This window comes from Heterocephalus glaber, unplaced genomic scaffold (genome assembly GCF_053883595.1).
Source record: "Heterocephalus glaber isolate CG9 unplaced genomic scaffold, H.glaber_assembly_v1.0 deba00001743, whole genome shotgun sequence".
Classification (NCBI taxonomy): domain Eukaryota; kingdom Metazoa; phylum Chordata; class Mammalia; order Rodentia; family Bathyergidae; genus Heterocephalus; species Heterocephalus glaber.
Genome location: NW_028258449.1, coordinates 86451 through 104845, shown reverse-complemented (window position 1 = coordinate 104845; position 18395 = coordinate 86451). Strand labels below are relative to the sequence as shown.

The window sequence follows — 18395 nt, the reverse complement described above, 5'->3', positions numbered from 1 at the left end:
AGTGCTGGGAGTACAGGTGTGTGCCACCACAACCAGCTATACTCGCTTTCTTATGTAGATGAGGGCAGCAACCAGGTGAGACTTTGAACCTTTGGCCATCTCCTGGTTGTGTATCTGGGGGCCTTGTTTGAGTCCCCCTGCTTCCCTCGACATGCACATTCTGATTCACCCTTCCCTGTCCCGTGTCGGGCTGTCGCCCTCTGCCCCTCCTCTGCTGACCTCCAGCTCAGCGCCCAGGCGGTCCAGAGCGCTGGGCCTGCATCACTCTGGGAAGGGTCTCTTGCTGACGCCCCAGGAGCCTCCGCGGCCGGCTCCGTTCCTTCTCCGGTCCACCGTGGTCTTCCGCACGCCTCTCCCCGGTCAGCGAGGGCCTAGCCGTTGCGAGAGGCAACGGGAGGATCCCCTGCCACGTGCAGCCCGTGCGCAGCGGAGGCGAGGCTCGGACCGGATGCGGATGAGCGGCGCGGCCGGAAGTGGCAGCAAAGGAAGTAGCCTTTGCCCTGGCTTCCTCGCCCCCTAAGGGCGAGGTCCCCCACTCACCTCAGAGGGGCGCTCACGCCCCCGGCTGTGCATCTCCCAGCGCCTGGGGCCTTGGTCCTCTCTCCACAGGGCCTTTAAGCTTCTGGTCAGTACTTTCTCTTTCATCCATTGCCACCCCAACCTCCTTCCAGGGCTTCTGTCTGAAAACAAACCTGCGCATGCCGCCGCTCTGCTTGAGCGCTGCTCTTGGGAGTCCTCGGCCCACAGCCCGCGCCCCGCTCCTCACGAGGCTGGCTGTCCCCTCCGGGCCCAAGCAGCCTCACGCGGCGCGGAGAGCACGCGTCCACCGCGACTTCCGCGGACACCAACCTTGTGTCCCAGCTCCCGTGGCCAGCGCCTGAGAGCGCTTGCGCGCGGGGCCGGTGCTCTTCGGTTCCCTCCTACCTATGGCTCTAGCGTAGTTTTCCCATAACCAGATTAATACATCAAGGAGCCCTAGTTACTGAAGACTGTGGTGCCTTCCAGCTCCATATGTAATTCAATATTAAAATAATACTAGTAGATTTGAGGTTTTTTCTTCTCCCCCTTTTTATACATTTGCCATACACAATGAATGTATTCATCGTGGGGAATTGGTACATATACGCATTGTTTCTTGATCCTATTTCCCCTTCCTCTGCCACCCCTCCTGTCTCTCCCTGTCCTCAGATCTCCCTGTTTCTACTCTCTGTTTTTTATTGTTTATCATTTATTTTGCTCCTAAATTATTTATACTTTGGGTTTCTCATATAAGAGAAACCATGTGATATTTAACCTTCTGTATCTGATTTATTTAGTTTAGCATGATGGTTCTATCCATTTTCCCATGAGTGACTCAAAGTTATCCTTCTTTATGTATGTTTGGGTAGTACTCCATGGTGTATATATATCATATTTTCTTTATCCATTCATCTGTTGATGGGACTGTAGGCAACTTCCAAGATTTAGCTATTATGAGTTGGGCTGCTGTAAACACGGGTGTTCACGGACCACTGTAATACAGTGTCTTTAAATCTTTTGGGAAGATACAGTATCTAGAAGGTTTAGTATTTTCTAGGTTTAGTTTTTTGAGGAATCTCCATACTGATTTCCACAGTGGTTGTACTAGTTTACATTCCCACTAACAATAAGAGTTCCCTTTTCCCTCCAGCCTTGCTAGCATTTGTTATTATTTGATTTCTTGGTGATAGCCATTCTTTCTGGAGTAAGATACAATCTCAGTGTTGTTTTCATTTGCATTTCTCTAATGGACAAAGATGTTGAGCTCTTTTTAATGTAATCACTGGCCATTTGTACTTCATTTGAGAAGTGTCTATTCATTTCAGCTCCCCATTTTTTTTTGGTACTGGGGATCAAACTCGGGAACTTGTGCTTGCAAGACAGGCACTGGACCACTGAGCTAAATCCCCAGCTCAGCTCCCCACTTTTTGGTTGGGTCTTTTATTTGGGGAGGTCTAATTCTTTTTCGTTCTTTTATATACTAGATATTAGTCCTTTGAGGAGTAGTTGGCAATTTTCTCCCTTTCTGTAGGTTGTCTCTTCATTCTGTTGGTTGTCTGCTTTGCTATGCAGAAGCTTTTTAATTTGATATGATCCCATCTGTGATTGTCAGTATTGTTTCTTGTGTAATTGGGATGCTGTGCCATCAAGAGTTTACGACTTTTAGCTTTGTTATGGCTTATATCCTGATGTTTCCCAAAGGCTTCATGTGCTTATAAAGTGAAGCTTTTGGAAGAAGATTGGATCATGGGAGCAATACAGCTGACTTGCTGTTAAGAAGTGATCCTGGTTGGAAGAGGCATGTTACAAACAAAACAAACAAACAAAAAAGAGGCATGTTACAGGACGCATGACCTGGAAGGGTTTTTCTCCTTTCCTTCTCCCTCTGCTTCCTGGATGGCATAACCTGAGCCAATTTCCTTCAGTACGTCCTTCCACTGTGTTGCTTCTGCTGTGGAGCCAGCAGATCATGAATTCAAACCATGAACCAAAATAAATCTCTCCTCATTTACATTACAGGTGTCAAGTATTGTGTCTCAGCAACAAGAAAGTAATTAATATAGTCTTGCAGCAGATTTTGTGTTTTCTTAAATATGTCTTTGAACCATTTTGATTTGATTTTGGTACACAGTGAGAGATTCTGATCTAGATTCAATCTTCTGCATGTGGATAACCAGTTTTCCCATCACCATTTGTTAAAGAGACTGTCTTTCCTCCAGTGTATGTTTTTGGTTTCTTTGTTGAAGATCAGATGGCTGAATGTGCCTGGGGTTGTTTCTGCATCTCTATTCTTTTCCCTTGACCTTCATGTCTGTCTTTGTGCCCGTACCGTGCTGTTTTTATCTCTGTGGCTTTGCAATATAACTTGAAATCTGGGATTGTGATGCCTCCTGCTTTGCTCTTGTTGCTCAGGATTAATTTTGCTATTCTGCATCTCTTCTGGTTCCATATAAATGATAGGACTTTTTTTCTAGTTCTGTGAAGAATGATGATATTTTGAATTAGATTGGATTAAATCTACGTGTCATTTTTGTTCATATGGCCATTTGGACAATATTGGTTCTGCCTATCCAGAAATAGGGGATGCCTTTCCATTTTCTAATGTCCTCTTTGATTTTTTTTTTTTTTTAGAGCACTATAGTTTTCCTGATAGAAGTCTTTTTAAATTTTTTTTGGTACCGGGGATTGAACTCAGGTCCTTGAGCTTGCAGGGCAGTGAGGAGAACTACTGAGCTAAATACCTGGCCCATGATAGAAGTCTTTTACTTCCTTGGTTAGGTTAATTTCTAGGTATTTAATTTTTTGAAGGTATTGTGAATGAAATTATTTTCTTGATTTCTTTCTCAATGAGTTCATTGTTGATGTACAGGAATGCTATTGGCTTTTATGTATTGCTTTTCCTATACATATTCCTTTTATTTCTCTTTCCTGATTGCTCTGGCTAAAGTTTCAAGCACTGTATTGAACAGATGTGGTGAGAGTTGAGATCCTGGCCAGGCATGGTGGTGCCCACCTGTAATCCCAGTACTTGGGAAGCTGAGGCAGGAGCATTGCCATGAGTTCAGAGCCAGCCTGGGCTCCATAGCGAGACCCTGTCTAAAAAAGGAAAAGAAGAAGAAGAAGAAGGAGAAGAAGGAGAAGAAGGAGAAGAAAGGGAAGAGAAAAAAAGAGTTGACATCCTTTTCTTGTTCCTTATTCTTGAATTATCTTAACTCAATTAGTTTATGGTTTGTTTTTTTCTTTAAGCTCCTTGAACATTTTATTAGTAAAATCCTTTATCTCTTTAATGAGCTCACTAAACATAATGCTAATTTAATTATGCATTTCTTTGATCTCTTCAAACATTTTGACCATTTGTTTTTTGAATTCTTCATCCGTAACTTCCTCTACTTTAGTGTCTGTGAGGTCAATTTTGGGGGAGTTAAGTGTTTTTGGAGATATATTGTTGCCTTGCTTTTTCATATTTCTACTGTTTTTGTGCTGTACGTTGAAATCAGTTCAGGTAGAAAAACTTTGTCACTACTTAGTTAGAATATGTCTCCCTTTGATGTATCCTAGTGTTTAGTTATGTTTTGTTGTTTATACCCCTTGTCAACCTACTCAGTGTAGGTTGAATGTGAGGGTCTTTTAATGTCTAACCTTCTACTGGGGGTTTGATTCCCATCACCATTCAGAGAGGAGAAAATGAACAAAGACAAACAAAATATTGGTACACTGTAAAAACCAATTAAAAGCAACAACTATGCCATCATTGACAATAGTGAAGAAATCAGGAATAGTAATAGAGTCAAAGACAAATTCAATATTAATACACCATAAGAACCAATAAAAACTACAAATACACTACCCTGAACAATTGAAAAGAGATCTGAAATAATAAGACAGACACAAAGACAAACAAAATATTGACATACAGTAAAATCTATTAAATGCAACAACTATACCACTATTTAGAAATAGAAAAGAATTCAGCAATAAAAGCATAGAGTCAACTCAATAGCTAAAAATTAATAAATAATAATTATAGTAATAAAATGGAGGAGGTGGAAAAAGGGAAAAACAAAACAAGTAAAATTTGAAAAAGAAAGGAAAGGAACATGAGAAGGATGAGAGAAAAGAATAAAATAGAATCAGGTAAAAGCAACAGCAACAACAACACCCAAGAAAAATCAGAAAAAAGAAAAAGACAAAGCACCAAAGAAAAGAACCCCATCCCAAACAAGAAAAGAGTTCAGAATATTCCTCTGGTTTTGAATGAGTGGCTTCTTTTCAAGACCTGTAGAATTGGAATCCACCAGATATGAGGGAGGAATAGTATCGCAACTAGAACCTATATTGTTTTTGCACTCACTTTGTGTGTGTGTGTGTGTGTGTGTGTGTGTGTGTGTGTGTGTGTGAATGCTGAGACCTGCCTGTCTTTCCTGATGGGTAGGATCAAGCAATGGCGTGGTGTCTGCCTTAGGGCTACATTCATTGCAGTGGCTCTTAGCAGTTGGACTCCCCTGGGTACCCAGGTCATTGCTTTCTTTGCATACTCTTTTAGCCTGGGCATTGTTCCCCCACCCTTGTGTTAGAGGCCTCTCTGTCCATATACCCAAGGATGTGGCAGCTGTTGAAGCTGAGGTGTATCCCTGATCATGCTGGCAGATGGAGAAAGCAAACAGACCACTGAGCTCTATGCAGTAAGTACGCAGTGAAGAGGGTCAAGCAGCCTACTGGATTTGATGCTAGCACTTTCAGACATAACCCCCTCAGAAGGTACATGTGACCAGCCTGGCTTCTCACCACAGATACCAGGAGCTCTGTGTCCTTCCCAGCCTGAGCTCACCACTGTAACCTTCTCAGGGGTCTTGACTGGCCTGTGCCCCCTCTGTGACTGTCTCTTGCTGCCATCTGTCACCCATCATACAGTAGGGTGATACCAGAGACCCCGAAGTGTAGTTGTTCTGTGAATTCTGATTCTTTTTTTTTTTTTTGAATTCTGATTCTTGAAGTACCTTAGTCTTAAGCAATAAGACCCTTCCTCAAATGGGTCCTGATTAAATCACTACTTAGAACCCCTAGTCATTGAAAAGATTATGCCCCTTTCTACCTCCATTAAAATGATAGCAGTTGATATGTGACCTCCCCCAGGAAATGTCATACATTTTTAAAAAATTGCCAAGTATAAAATTATTTCAAAACATTTTCCCCCTCATTTCTTTAGTGTCCCTATTTTGCCAGTTTCTAAATCAGTTACATCACATAGAGCCATGAGTTAGAAGCAGTGGCTTTGACATCAGATGGCACCAGCTCTGCACTGATTAGCTTTGTGATGCTGGGCAAATTACTGAACCTCTCTGTGCCTCAGTTGTTGTTGTTGTTGTTGTTATTATTATTATTTGTACTGGAGATCGAACTCAGGGCCTTGGAATTGCCAGGCAGGCACTGTGCCTCTGAGCTACATCCCTGGCCCCTTCAGTTATCACTTTTAAAATGCGGAGTATAACATGTTTTTCCTCCTCTTTCTCTTCCTCTTTCTTCTTTCTCCTTCTCCTCTTCTTTGAAATACTGAGGATTGAACCCAGGCCTTTCATACTGAGGTACCTCCTCAGCCACTTTTATTTTTTATTTTTACTTTGAGAAAAGGTCTCACTGAGTTGCTAAGTTGCCCAGGCTGAGCTTGAGCTTGTGGTCCTCCTACCTTGGCCTCCTAGAGTCTGTGATTATTAGCACACACCACTGCATCTGGCTCATTGGGTTGTTTTGAGGTTAATTTTTAATAAGCCGTGTGGCTGGGGTATAGAATTGCATAGAGTTGGTACCTGGCATTAATGTAGATGGGCAGAGACTTGCTTGGTAATGCCTCTTCTCTAAAGGTTGAACCCCTCAAGGGCACAACACTATTTCTCACACAGAACCTGCTGCCTGAGGCCAGCTGCAGGTTAGTGACAATTACTTGGGCAGCAAGTCGATCTGACTGTTTTGATTCTCTTGCAGACTTCTCTAAGTTTACTGGCATGTCTAGAGAAACAAACTTTAATAGATGAAGACAATCTGAGGTTACTGGAGAAAGTCTTCAAATCTGTTGCGCCCAACCTTGTGAAAAAGATAGAGAACTACAAAAGAGAGAGAGGTAAGTAGCTCACATGTGCACCAGACTGTGGGAATTCCTAAAGCAATTTGTCATGTCCACTCATGTGATGTCTACTCATCATTTTGATAATGTTCTCTTAAGAAAGCCAGGAATACCCCCTTTATCCCTTCAAGACATATTTGCTGGCTGCATACTTGATCAGGTGTTGTTTGCCAGTCAGAGATGGGGCAGGTAGAGAGCCAATGTCCTGCTCTCTTGAGTGAATGTTCTAGTGGGGCAAGGTTAGTTCTAGATGAATGTGTTCTTCTGATTTTTATAATCTTTTTCTTTCTTTTTTGAACCAGGGTCTCACTATGTAGTTCAGGCTGGCCTTGAATTCACAGTCATCCTCCTGACTCAGCCTCTTGAGGGCTGGGATGACAGGTGTGTGCCACCATGCCTGGCATTTCTGATTTTTACATGGGAAATTGTTTTGAATGAAATAACTTTAAGAAGGAGCGATGGTGTGCCTGCCTGGGAAGCATAAGGTCCTGAGTTCGATTCCCAGTATAAACAAACAAAAAAAGATTAAGAGTGAGCTCTGCATAGCCAGGAGGCCAGTACTCTATTCACGAGTGGTGTGGTGCCCTTCACCTAGCCTGTTTGTGCCTCACTTTCCATCTGTAAAGTGAGCATGATGATAGTGCTCACCTCAGAGGTTCTGGCAAGGACTGAAGAAGATAATTCCTATAAAATGTGTTTCTGGCATGAAGGGGCATTTGATACATGCTGCCATCATGGCTATGCTGGTTAGAGAGGGAGGTCACAGGGATTTTCATATTCTGGAAATTACTCTCAGAGAATTCTTTCTTTTCCTTCTTTTGTCTGTCTTATAGAGGAAGTGTTTCTGGGATGTTGTATAGATAGAAGCGCAGTGTGGAAATCACACCTGACTGCCTCCCCCACATCAATAAGCTAAATATTTCTGTTTTTCTGCGTCCATTTTTTTGCTGTTAAATAAATAAGCACTATTGTGAAACCTCATGAATATATTCAGGAAGCTTTGTGGCCTCACCCACAATTTAGTTGGTGAGTCAATCCAGGTTGCAAAATTCCTTGCTTAGTGTGAAACTAGCTAAAAGGAAGCCTGAGAACTTGAAGACAAAGTGAGTTGAGGGGCAAAATATACTGGTTACATTGGTAAATCTCAAACAATAACTAAAATAACAAATGAATGTATAATTTAAGTGAAAGTTATGGCAAATAAGAACAGTTCTTACATCATATTATCAAGCAGAAAATAAAAGTGGGAAATTGATATTGGAAGGCTGTTTGGATGCTCATGTGAACTTTGGAGGGTGATTGTTAATCTGAGTCACATAGTCCTTTCTGGTAAGGCAGTAGCTGGAGGGCAGGGCTCGGCTGGTACTGGAGGAGTCTCGCTGGTTTCCATGTAGTTACTGTTTACATGTGCATGGGTGAGTTGCAGGCCTGAGCTCTGTAGCAGAAGAGTTCCAGTTTTGGCTTTTTTAAAAGCCCACCTCTGCGAATCTCTTTTGGATGCCAGTCATTATTAATATTTTAATATCAGCATCCCGATATTAAATGTTTGGGCCTAATTCTGTGTGTGAGATGAAAAAGGCTGTTAAGGACTGCAAAGAAAGGTGTGCAGAGTTCAGATTTTTCTGTGTGATCCAAAGTCCAAGTCCATTGTGTCTGACTGGGGCATGAGCTTTACTATGGAGCCCTGGCTGGCTTTCTTGTTTATTCTTCTTCTTTCTTTATTCTGTTGTGGCTCTGGGGATCCACCCCAGGGCCTTGCATATGCTGGGCAAGTGTCTACCACTGAGCTGCGCCCCCAGCCCTGGGTAACTTTTGGATTTTTCTTGAGCCTTAGTGCTTGGTTTAGTGTTTTAAATTTACTATTAAGATAATACATCTAATTACAATGAAATTAAATAAAAATTCAAATAATGAGAATAACACAGAATGAAGAAGGTAAAAGCTCCCTTCCTCCATTACCAACCCATTTTCCTGAGATGACCACCAGAACGTGCTCTTGTAGATTTCCTCCTATGAACAATTGTGTGTGTGTGTGTGCCCACACGTGTGCGTTTGTATTTATTTATTATTTATTTATTTGCGACAGGGTCTCACTGTGTGGTTCAGTCTGGCCCTGAACTCATTGTGTAGCCCAGACTGGCCTCAAACTCATGAGATCCTCTTCAGCCTCCCAAGTGCTGGGATCACAGGTGTGTGCCGCCTCTCCCAGCTATAATATATATTTAACGAAAGCCATGCTAATCAATACAACTTTCTTTTTTTCCCACCTACTATAGCTGACATTTTTCCTGAACACAGTTCAGATACAGTCAGCACATTCTTATTAGTGATTTCAAAGAAATGTCCTTTATGGATATGACATACTAATTTAGTTACCACTTTTGAAGGGGTTTACTTTTTCTTTCTTTCTTTTTTTGTGTTGCTATTATAGTTTGAGTTCTGATAATAATTTCTGAAGTAATGTTTTTGGGATCTTTACTTGGACTATTACCTGGCATATTAATTAAACACTAAATTCTGAAATAGTACTTGGTAAAGTATGTACAGATTTTAAGGAATTAATAACATTTTAAACATAACTAAAACATAAACCAGCATATAATGAGACATTTATAAACTCACTTTCTCCTGGGTGTGTGCAGACCACTGGAGCAGTACTGGGAGGGCGTACTTTTGCTGACTCCTTTTGAAGATTGGTGTCTTGGATTGCTGCGAGCCAGAAGGTGATTTTGTTTTCCTGTCTGTGATTTTATTTCCAGCTGCCCAGGAAGCGATGCCTCCCACAGACAGGGAAACGGAGTCACTGCATCAAGGAGAGGAAGAAGTGTTTTCCCATTCAGACATTAAACAGCTTGTTCAGGCTTTACCGGTAGGTTCACTGGTCCCCTGGTCACTGGCCAACCACTGCTCCGCCTTCCACTCTCAATCTGCAAAACAGGAAGAGGAGGGAGGGAGGGAGATGGGAGACCATTTCCCCGGGGCGGCTCTGATGCTCGAGATCAGCCGGGCGATGGTCAGAGCTCTGCAGTCCTAACAGTGTGCATGGCTCCCACAGCTGGTCCACCCAGAAGGTAAAGGTGGGTTCAGGCCAGGGAAGGGGGGCTGAGGGGAGCTCTCTGTCCCCGCTGGCTGTGGGTCCGGGTTGCAGCTTCGTCCCTCACACCTGCTCCTCTCCAGCATAGTGCGGTGGCTGCATTTTGCCAACATCTGAATGAAATGATCTTGACCTTGTAAAGTTTTTGTTTTAATTTTGTTTAAATTGTGATAAAATGCATATAGCAAAATTTACCATTTTAACCTTTAATTTTTTGTGGCAAAATGCACACGACACATACAATTTAGCATCTTAAGCATTTAAACCATTTAGTTGTGATAAAGCACACATTACATAAAATTTGCCAACATCTCCAGAGCTTTTTCATTTTCCCTCAGTGAAACTTTGTACCCATTAAGCAATAACCTCCCACCCTGCTGCCCTGCAGCCAGCACTCTCCTCCTCTTTGGTCTCTGATCAGACTTCTAGATCTGCATGAAAGTGCATCACGACCTCTTGGAGTGCTGGGAATTGAAGCCACGGCTTTGTGTGTGCTGGGCCTGTGCTCCCCACTGAGCCGCCCTGCCCCGGATTTGGTCTCTTATGACTGGCTTGTTTCACTTGGCACGAAATCTTCAAGGCTTTTCCAGGTTGTAGCACATTTCAGAACTTCCCTCCCTTTAAGGCTGGGGAATATGCCATTGGGGCACCTGCCATGCCTTGTTCATCTTGTTCCAGCTTTTGTGAGTAATGCTGCTATGAACGTGGCTAAGATATCTCTGTGAGACTCCGCTTTTGATTCTTCTGGGCCAACACACAGAAGTGAGGTGCCGAGTCATAGAGCAGAGAGAGTTAACTTGCCGAGGTGCAGTTTTCTGCAGTGGCGGCTCCATTTTGCATTTCCACCACCGTGCACAGGGTTCGGTTTGTCCACGTCCTTACCAGCCCATGGCGTTCTCTGTTTGAAGCACACCCATCCTCGTGGGCATGGGGCAGTGTCTCATGTGGCTTTGGTCTGCGTCTCCCTGGTGACCAGTGGTGCTGGGGTCCTTGTGTGCTTTGGAGAAACGTCCACTCAAGTCCCCAGGCCATCTTCTCATTGGGTTGTTTGTAGAGGTTTCATTTTTTTATTCTTAAAAAAGTCTGTCATAGTTTCTTTACTATTTTCATGATTTCATGTTTTTACAGTTAGAATATTAAACTTGGAAATAATTTCAACCTTATAGAAAACTTGAAAGAATGTGAATAATTCAAAGAACCCTTAATATGCTGTTTACACCATTCACCTAAATTCTATTGATGTTTCACGCTGTTTTGTGATCTGTCTCTTTTCTCTCTCGCTCTTTCTACATACACACGGCCACACACACATGTACACACACTCACACATTTATTTCTGAACTTTTTTTTTTTTTGGTACCGGGAATCGATCTCAGGATCTTGTGCTTGTGAGGCAGCAGGCGGTGGAACCACTGAGTTAAATCCCCGGCCCTTATTTCTGAACTTTTAAGAAGTTAGTGGCCTATATCAGGGTCCTTTATCCCTACAGACATCGTTTTGTATTTCCTAAGGACAAGGACATCCTTTTGTGGAACAGGCAGTCATCAATGCTGAGAAGTTAATTAATGTAACACTTAATCAAATTGAGGGTCCAGGGTTGTCTGTTGACCAAGTAATGTCCTTTTAGTTTTCCACCTCTTATACACAACTCATTCTAGGGTCAAATATAATACAACACGCTATTGTATTTAGTCATCCTTTCCCTTTAGTTTCCTTTAATCATTCTGGGTTTTTAAAAAATTGTTTTTCAGACTTCTTTAATCTTGAATATTTCCACAACTTTTCCTTCTCTCTTCTTCTCTTTTGGGGTAAAAAAGAAGTAGAATTTATTGAAAGCTGACTTTGAGGAGGTGGAGTTTGCTACCATTCTCTTATGAACTGGAGACCTGTGAAGAATGTAGTCACTCTTTCCACCTTTCATTTAAAACAGAATTTTCCTCATTTTTGATGTCTGTTTCCCCTCAATTAGATTCAATGTACATGTTTGGTCCCATGAGTGACCTGGAGCCTTTTTCTGGGTGCTGCATCTAGAGGAACACGAAAGCCCTGGCCCCCGCTGGTGGTGCTGGTGTTGGTTGTTTAGTTGAGATGTCTGATTTCCTCATGGGAGTTCATTTGTCCACAGTTGGCCATGGAGTATTTGTTCCAGGACCCCCCGAAGCTACCCAAATCTGCAGGTGCTGAAGTCCCCTACGTAAAATGGGGTAGTGTTTGCAGATAACCCATGTGCATTTCCCACATACTTCAGGTCACCTCTAGATTACTTATCATACCTAACACCTCAGTGTAAATGCTACATAAATGTTATGTTGTATTAGAAAATAATGACATGGGCCGGGGATTTAGCTCAGTGGTTCCGGCGCCTGTCTCAAAAGGGCAAGGTCCTGAGTTCGATCCCTGGTACCCCCACCCAAAAAGAAAATAAGGACAAGAGGGGCCGGGGATTTAGCTCAGTGGCACTGTGCCTGCCTTCCAAGTGCAAGGTCCTGAGTTCGATCCCTTGCGCAAAAAGAAAAGAAAAGAATGACAAGAAAAGTGCCCACATTGAGTACAATTGCAATTTCTTTTTTGAATATTTTTCCATGTTGGTTGGTTGAATCTGCTTTTTTCTATGCAATTAATAAGCTGGTGCTGGGAGACAGTTTCAAACCTTGTGACTATTTACTCTGCATGACAACTTTCCCTAGATTGAGTATCCACTGGTGACTATGCATCCATTGGGGATTCATCTGTGGTCTAGAATTTAGTATGCTGGCTGCAAAGCACTGCGTTTCCAACTCTAGTGTCCCCTCCACACTTGTAATTTTGCACTCTATAGACATTCCTTGTTTAACAACCTACTTGGTTTGGACTTTTGACCCAGTCATGCTGTTAGGACTTATGACCTGTCTTTTTCTTGTACAGCTAATCTGCACGATCTTAATTCCCCAGCCTACTCTTCCCTAGCAGTGTAGTTTCCAATCAAAGGAAAAAGTGACATTTGGACATCAGCATCTCCCATCTCAAAGGACACAGTGGCTGAGTTTATGTCCCAGGAGTGCCTCAGGAGAAAATCAATCCTCCAGAATAAGATGTAAATCAGAAAATCATTAGTGAGGCAATATAAGTGCCCAGGGAAAGATATTTGAGGGTTGTGAGTGCCCTTCTTTCCAGGTTACAGGGCCACAAATGATGCGCCACCCCGTGTCTGCAGTGAGGTGGGAACACTTGCTTGATGTCTAAGGTCTAGCCACAACTTGGAGGGATCAGAGCTGTTGGCTTGTGCCTGGCTCTTCTCTGTGATTTTCTCTGATCTTCCCACCTCACTCTGCAGCAATCAGAAGCATGTGACCTTTGGCTGTGAAGGCAATCCTATTGCTATGTTTCTTTCAAGCTTTCATACCCTTTGGGCTGTTTCTGGAGAAGGAAAGTTTCTTTTTCATCAACAAAGCCACTTCATCTCCACTTGGCTCAAAGATGTACCATATTTTCAGATCATTTTAGTTGCACATTGGGTCTACTGAAGACAGCTAGCTAATTTGTAATTGGATGCTATTTACAATCGCCATAAAATGATTCCACATAGTTAAAAATTTCCACTGTGCTTTCTGTATATTTCTTTTTTTTTTTCCTGTATATTTCTATTCAGAAAAAAAGTTACAAAAGGGATGTCTCGGTTTCCAGAGGAGTCAGATCACTCCAGAATCCTACCATCTAAATGTATACATCCTTTGATGTATCATAGAAATCATTTGATGTTTTTGTGGCTTGGTAAATCTTTGTTTAATCTCCCCCCCCTTTTTTTTTGGTACTGGGGGATCGAACTCGGGACCTTGCGGTTGCAAGGCAGGTGGCGGAACCACTGAGCCAAATCCCCAGCCCTTTTTTCCCATTTTTAATCTGAACGGGAAGATGCTTATGTGTATACCCTGGCTTTGCCAATTTCAAGCATACATATTTTGCTTTTTAACTCTGGAAATTGAGATTCTCCAATAAAAATAGGTTGACTCTGTCTTTTTTTTTTTTTTTTTGGTACCAGGGATCGAACTCAGGTCCTTGCGCTTGCGCAGCAGGCAGTGAAACCACTGAGCTAAATCCCAGGCCCAATGTAAGACAGCTCTTTTTTTTTTTTGGTACTGGGGATTGAACTTGGGTCCTTGCGCTTGCGAGGCAGGTGGCAGAACCACTGAGCTAAACCTCCGGCCCTTGACTCTGTCTTTTACTGAGGACCTGGAACTCTACCTTGGAATCAGTCTGTTAATCCCAAACCAGGGCCAGGATCTTGAGGACTTGGCCTCTGGCGTTGGGAGTGGGGTCCTGGAAGGAAGGTCATGGCTGACTTTACTGCAAGTGATTCTTCTCCTGTGACCTCGGCTCTGTTGTCACAGAGCAGCCCAGGGTTATTTTCTCGGTTCAGGTAGAAGTCCTCAATTGGCCAAGTGCTGCTCCTGTAACTGTTCTGGGTTTTGAGTGTCAGTGGCTCCCTTGCCTTGGTGCCAGAGACTCTTGGCTCTTGGTGTTACAGCTCTTTGCGTTACAGCTCTTCGAGTTGAAGGCAGGGTGTTGTGGCCCCTGGCATTTCTGCTTTTCTTGTTGCAGCTGCTCTCCATCGCTCCCTTGGCAGCTGAGGCTCATAGCCCCTGGCTCAGAGCCCTTCTAGCCTCCCTGGTGCTCACTGCCCTGCTCTGCGTCTTGGCCACAGCCCCCACCAAACCATAGCAACGCCTCGCCTGGCCTCTGGCCACCTCGGCCAAGCGCCTTTGCCTCAGTCCCTAGTCTCTCTGTCCGCAGAACTCTTTGTGCCCCGTGTTGCAAGCTCCTTTTAGGGAAGCTCTCTCAGCCCACTCCACTGAGGCAAGTAAGGGTCACGAGTAGGTGCTAGGACCTTTGCAGTGCAGCTTCTTGGACCTGTCCTGAAGCCCAGGGGTGGCCTGACCTCAGGAGGGTGAGGCAGAGCAGGATGGTCAGCAGGTGGGCTTGTTGGGAGACTGGGAGTAGGGATGGGGCTGGGGCCACCTGGAGGCTGCAGAGTGAGTGATCACATGGGATGAGCCCATGTTGAAGCCTGCTGTGGCCCAGGCCAGTGTTCCCTGAAACTCTTCAGCCATGGCCATGGCGACAGCTCCTCAGAACACGATGTTGGGGGATACTCAGTTTGATGGACAGTTCTACTCCCAGGAACATGGCAAGGCTAAAATCTTTTTGTTTGTTTTGGCACCAGGGATTGAACTCCGGTCCTTGTGCTTGCAAGGCAGGCGCTGGAACCACTGAGCCAAATCCCCGACCAGGGCTAATGTCTTGATTGCGTGGCTTCCAGGAGTGTCCAGGGGACTGCGCTGCTGCCCCTGGCCCTTTGGGGTTTGGGGACTGGGGGCCCGGGCATCTCCCCACAGTCCTCCAGGGGCTTGTCAGAGGTGGCAGGATTGGGCAGCTAAGACAGGAGAGTGTGGTGGGATCATGGCCTTTGGGAAAAGGGGAGGGTGGGTCTCATGTCTGCCTCACTAGGACTTGAATCTTGGACACTGAATTCAGATTACAGGTCAGCAACAAAACTGAGTGCAGAGTGCTCAGAAGCACTGTGACTTTAGAAATTGCATGGCATGGATATTTCCAGTGATTTGTGGTTTACTTATTTTTTTCTTCTTTTTGGCACTGGGGATCTAACCTTGGGCCTAATACATGCTAAGTATGTGCGTTATCACTGAGCTACACCCCCAGCCCTGAGGAGTTTAGACTAAAGTATAATCCTAGCTACTTGGAAAGCTGAGGCTAGAGGATCACAAGTTAAAGCCCAGCCTGGGTAACTCGGCAAGACCCTGTCTCTAAGAACAAACAACAGTGGAACACTGTGGTTTAAAATGGGCGCTAAGAGATGTACCCCATGTGGTGGTGCGCGCCTGTGATCCAGCTACTTGTGAGGCTGAGGCAGGGATCACAAGTTTGAGACCAGCCTAGCAATTTCGTGAGACCCTGCTTCAAAATAAAAATTTAAAAGGGCTGGGCTGTAATTCAGTGGCAGCAGCTGTCTAGGAGGCCCTGGGTTCAATCCCCGTACAGAGAGGGCCAGGGACAGCTTTTCTTAGAGTAGACCCACTGGGGTAGCTGGTTAGAAACTTCTACTTCCCTAAGTAGTGGTCCCTACTGAGGGTCCTGTCTCTCCCCTGTCAAGGAGGTGGATGTGTACAGGATGGACCGGAAGCACAGAGGGCACTGTGTCATCATCAACAACCACAGCTTTGAGGGCCTGAACGAGAGGACAGGGACGCACATGGATGCTGGTGAGTCTGGAATGGCCTATCACAGGCCAGCGGGGGTCTGAAGGCCCTCTTTCATTTTCACGTTTCCTTTCTGTAACTTTGTCTTCCACACACATGTGAATGTGATGTCATAAATGTTCCGGGGCCTCTCGTGTGTCCTTGAGGAGACACAAGTCTCCCGAGTGACCAGAGCCTCTCGCTGTTCACAACGCTGAGCTGGAGAGGGCATGCTGGGTACCCCAGACAACAAGGCCTGAGCTCTTGTTCCACCCCTTCTGTTATTGTGGCCCTGGGAAGTCATAGGGCCTTGGCTTTCTTGTCCGTGAAATGAGCTAAAACTGGTGGCTGCTGACTCTTAAGACTGTTGTGATGCCACTTTGGCATTATAAGGCAACTTAATTGTATGATTTTATTACGAAAGTACAAAGTTCATAGCTTTAGGATTCTTGCAGTGCAGTTTTTATGGCCATTAGCATTGATTCCTGCCTTCATTTACTGTTTCCTTTCATGTCCACGTCCCACTGTCTCGTTCCCTTCAGAGTACCTGAGGCGTGTGTTCCAGTGGCTTGGCTTCACTGTGCACATGCACCATGACGTGACCAGAGAAGGCATGGAGAAGATTCTGAGGGAGCAAAGGAGTCACCCGGGCCATGCTGATGGGGACTGCTTTGTGTTCTGCATTCTGACCCATGGAAAGCTTGGGGCCGTCTACTCCTCAGACAAGGCTCTCATCCCCCTGCGGGAGATCACATCGCACTTCACAGCCCAGCAGTGCCAGGCACTGGCTCACAAACCAAAGCTCTTTTTCATCCAGGCCTGTCAAGGTGAAGCGATGCACCCTTCTGTGCTCATTGAAGCAGATGCTCTGAACCCTGAGTGTGTGTCCCCTTCCCTTCAGGGTAGTATTCCAGAGGAGGCAGATTTCCTGCTCGGTCTGGCCACTGTCCCTGGCTATGTGTCCTTTCGGCACAAGGAGAAAGGTAGCTGGTTTATTCAGTCTCTGTGCAATCATCTGAAGAACCTGGTCCCAAGGTGAGAGTTTTTAGTAGTTCATTCATTGGCTTGTCCATCCACCTATCTATCCATCCACCCATCCATTCGTCCATCATTTACCCATCTGTGTATCCATCCATCCACCCACCCACCCATCTACCTACCTACCTCTTTATCTGTCCACCCACCTACCCATTCATCAATCCATCCATCCATTCACACACCTGCTCATCTATTCATTCACCTACCTGCCTGTTTGTCCATCCATCCATCCATGCATCCACCCATCCACGCATGGATCCAACAAACTTCTGTTGAGCACCAGGATGGACCTGGAAAGGAAGATACAGAATTTAAAAATAAAGACATAGTCCTTGCCCTCGAGTTTCTCATGATCTAGTGGTTTAGACAGACAAATCGTCCAGGTGATAAATGCACATTATGAGGCCTGGGTGTCATGGGAACCCTGATTTGGAGGATCAGAAGATGCTTCCAGAGATAACACATAAATGTTAGCAGAGTCCAGGAAGAAGGCATGCTGGGCAGAGGGAACACTGTGAACAGAGGCAGGGGATTTTGGATTTCTTCTCCTTTAGTAATTTACCGGTCAGTTGTGTTCACCGAGTGTCTGTGTGCTGTCTTTGCCATTGCTCCAACACCTTCCCTCTGTGCCCACCATGTGCTGCTTGTCTGAGCCTAGGAGTGAGTGGCCTTCCCACGGTTCTTCCTTGCAACCCCCTTTCTGGTCTCTCTCTCCTCTGTTCTCTCTTCCCTTGGCAGCTTCACTGTCCCTAGAAACTCTGGGCACCTCCATGAAAGTGTCCCCCAGATTGCCACCTCTGGTCTATGCATCTCTGAGACCCTGCTTCACTCAGGCCCACACTTCCGGGACCCGAGCGTCCTGTACAGTGTTGAGCTTGGTCGGTATTCGCTGGACTAGCGAAGGCCTGGCTTTCCCAACATTTAACCTCTGAGCTGCCCTGGGACCTAACGTTCAGTGTGCATCTTTCTGAATTCACCTTCCTGGTCCTCACCAGGTGCTCCGACTCCTCAGTCCCCATTTCCAGGCGTGGCCATGGAGCTCTCTGGGAATTCAGGACTGGAGCCTTGAGATAAATTGGCTTCTCACTTTTCCTCGCCAGCCCTCCAACCTTGCCAGGGTCATCAGAGGCCAGTCTCTGGCTCCAAGGAAGGGCAGCACTTACTGAGGGCCTGTCGTGTGCTTACTGTGCTGGGTACCGAGTAGATGTGAGCAACAGACAGAATATCTCCATGAGGCAACAGTCACTGAGGGGAAGACAGATAATGAAAACATAAGCCAGTGAGTATAAAGTAATAAGTGATTTCAGGACTGAGACCTGCTATGAACAAAGGAAAATGGAACAGCGAAATAGGGTGAGGCAGAGGTGCCCTGAAAAGGCCCCTTGGCGGGAGG

At 45.0% G+C, this 18395-nt stretch overlaps 1 protein-coding gene across 4 annotated transcripts in view; it reads left to right on the top strand.

The window, feature by feature from the left end:
- Casp10 (caspase 10) overlaps positions 1-18395 on the top strand; it is a 38394-nt gene that overhangs the window by 9064 nt on the left and 10935 nt on the right. For 3 of the 4 annotated variants that reach the window (XR_002391467.2, XM_004871629.4, XM_087200356.1), the window contains exons 4-7: positions 6499-6634; positions 9397-9506; positions 15880-15988; positions 16507-16999. Coding sequence is in view for 3 of the 4 variants with exons in the window: in XM_004871629.4 (XP_004871686.1) it covers positions 6499-6634; positions 9397-9506; positions 15880-15988; positions 16507-16999 (848 nt within the window). In the remaining variant the exon portion in view is untranslated. Of the gene's footprint in view, positions 1-6498; positions 6635-9396; positions 9507-15879; positions 15989-16506; positions 17345-18395 lie in introns of those variants that run through there. The other variant, XM_087200357.1, reaches the window with a different exon arrangement.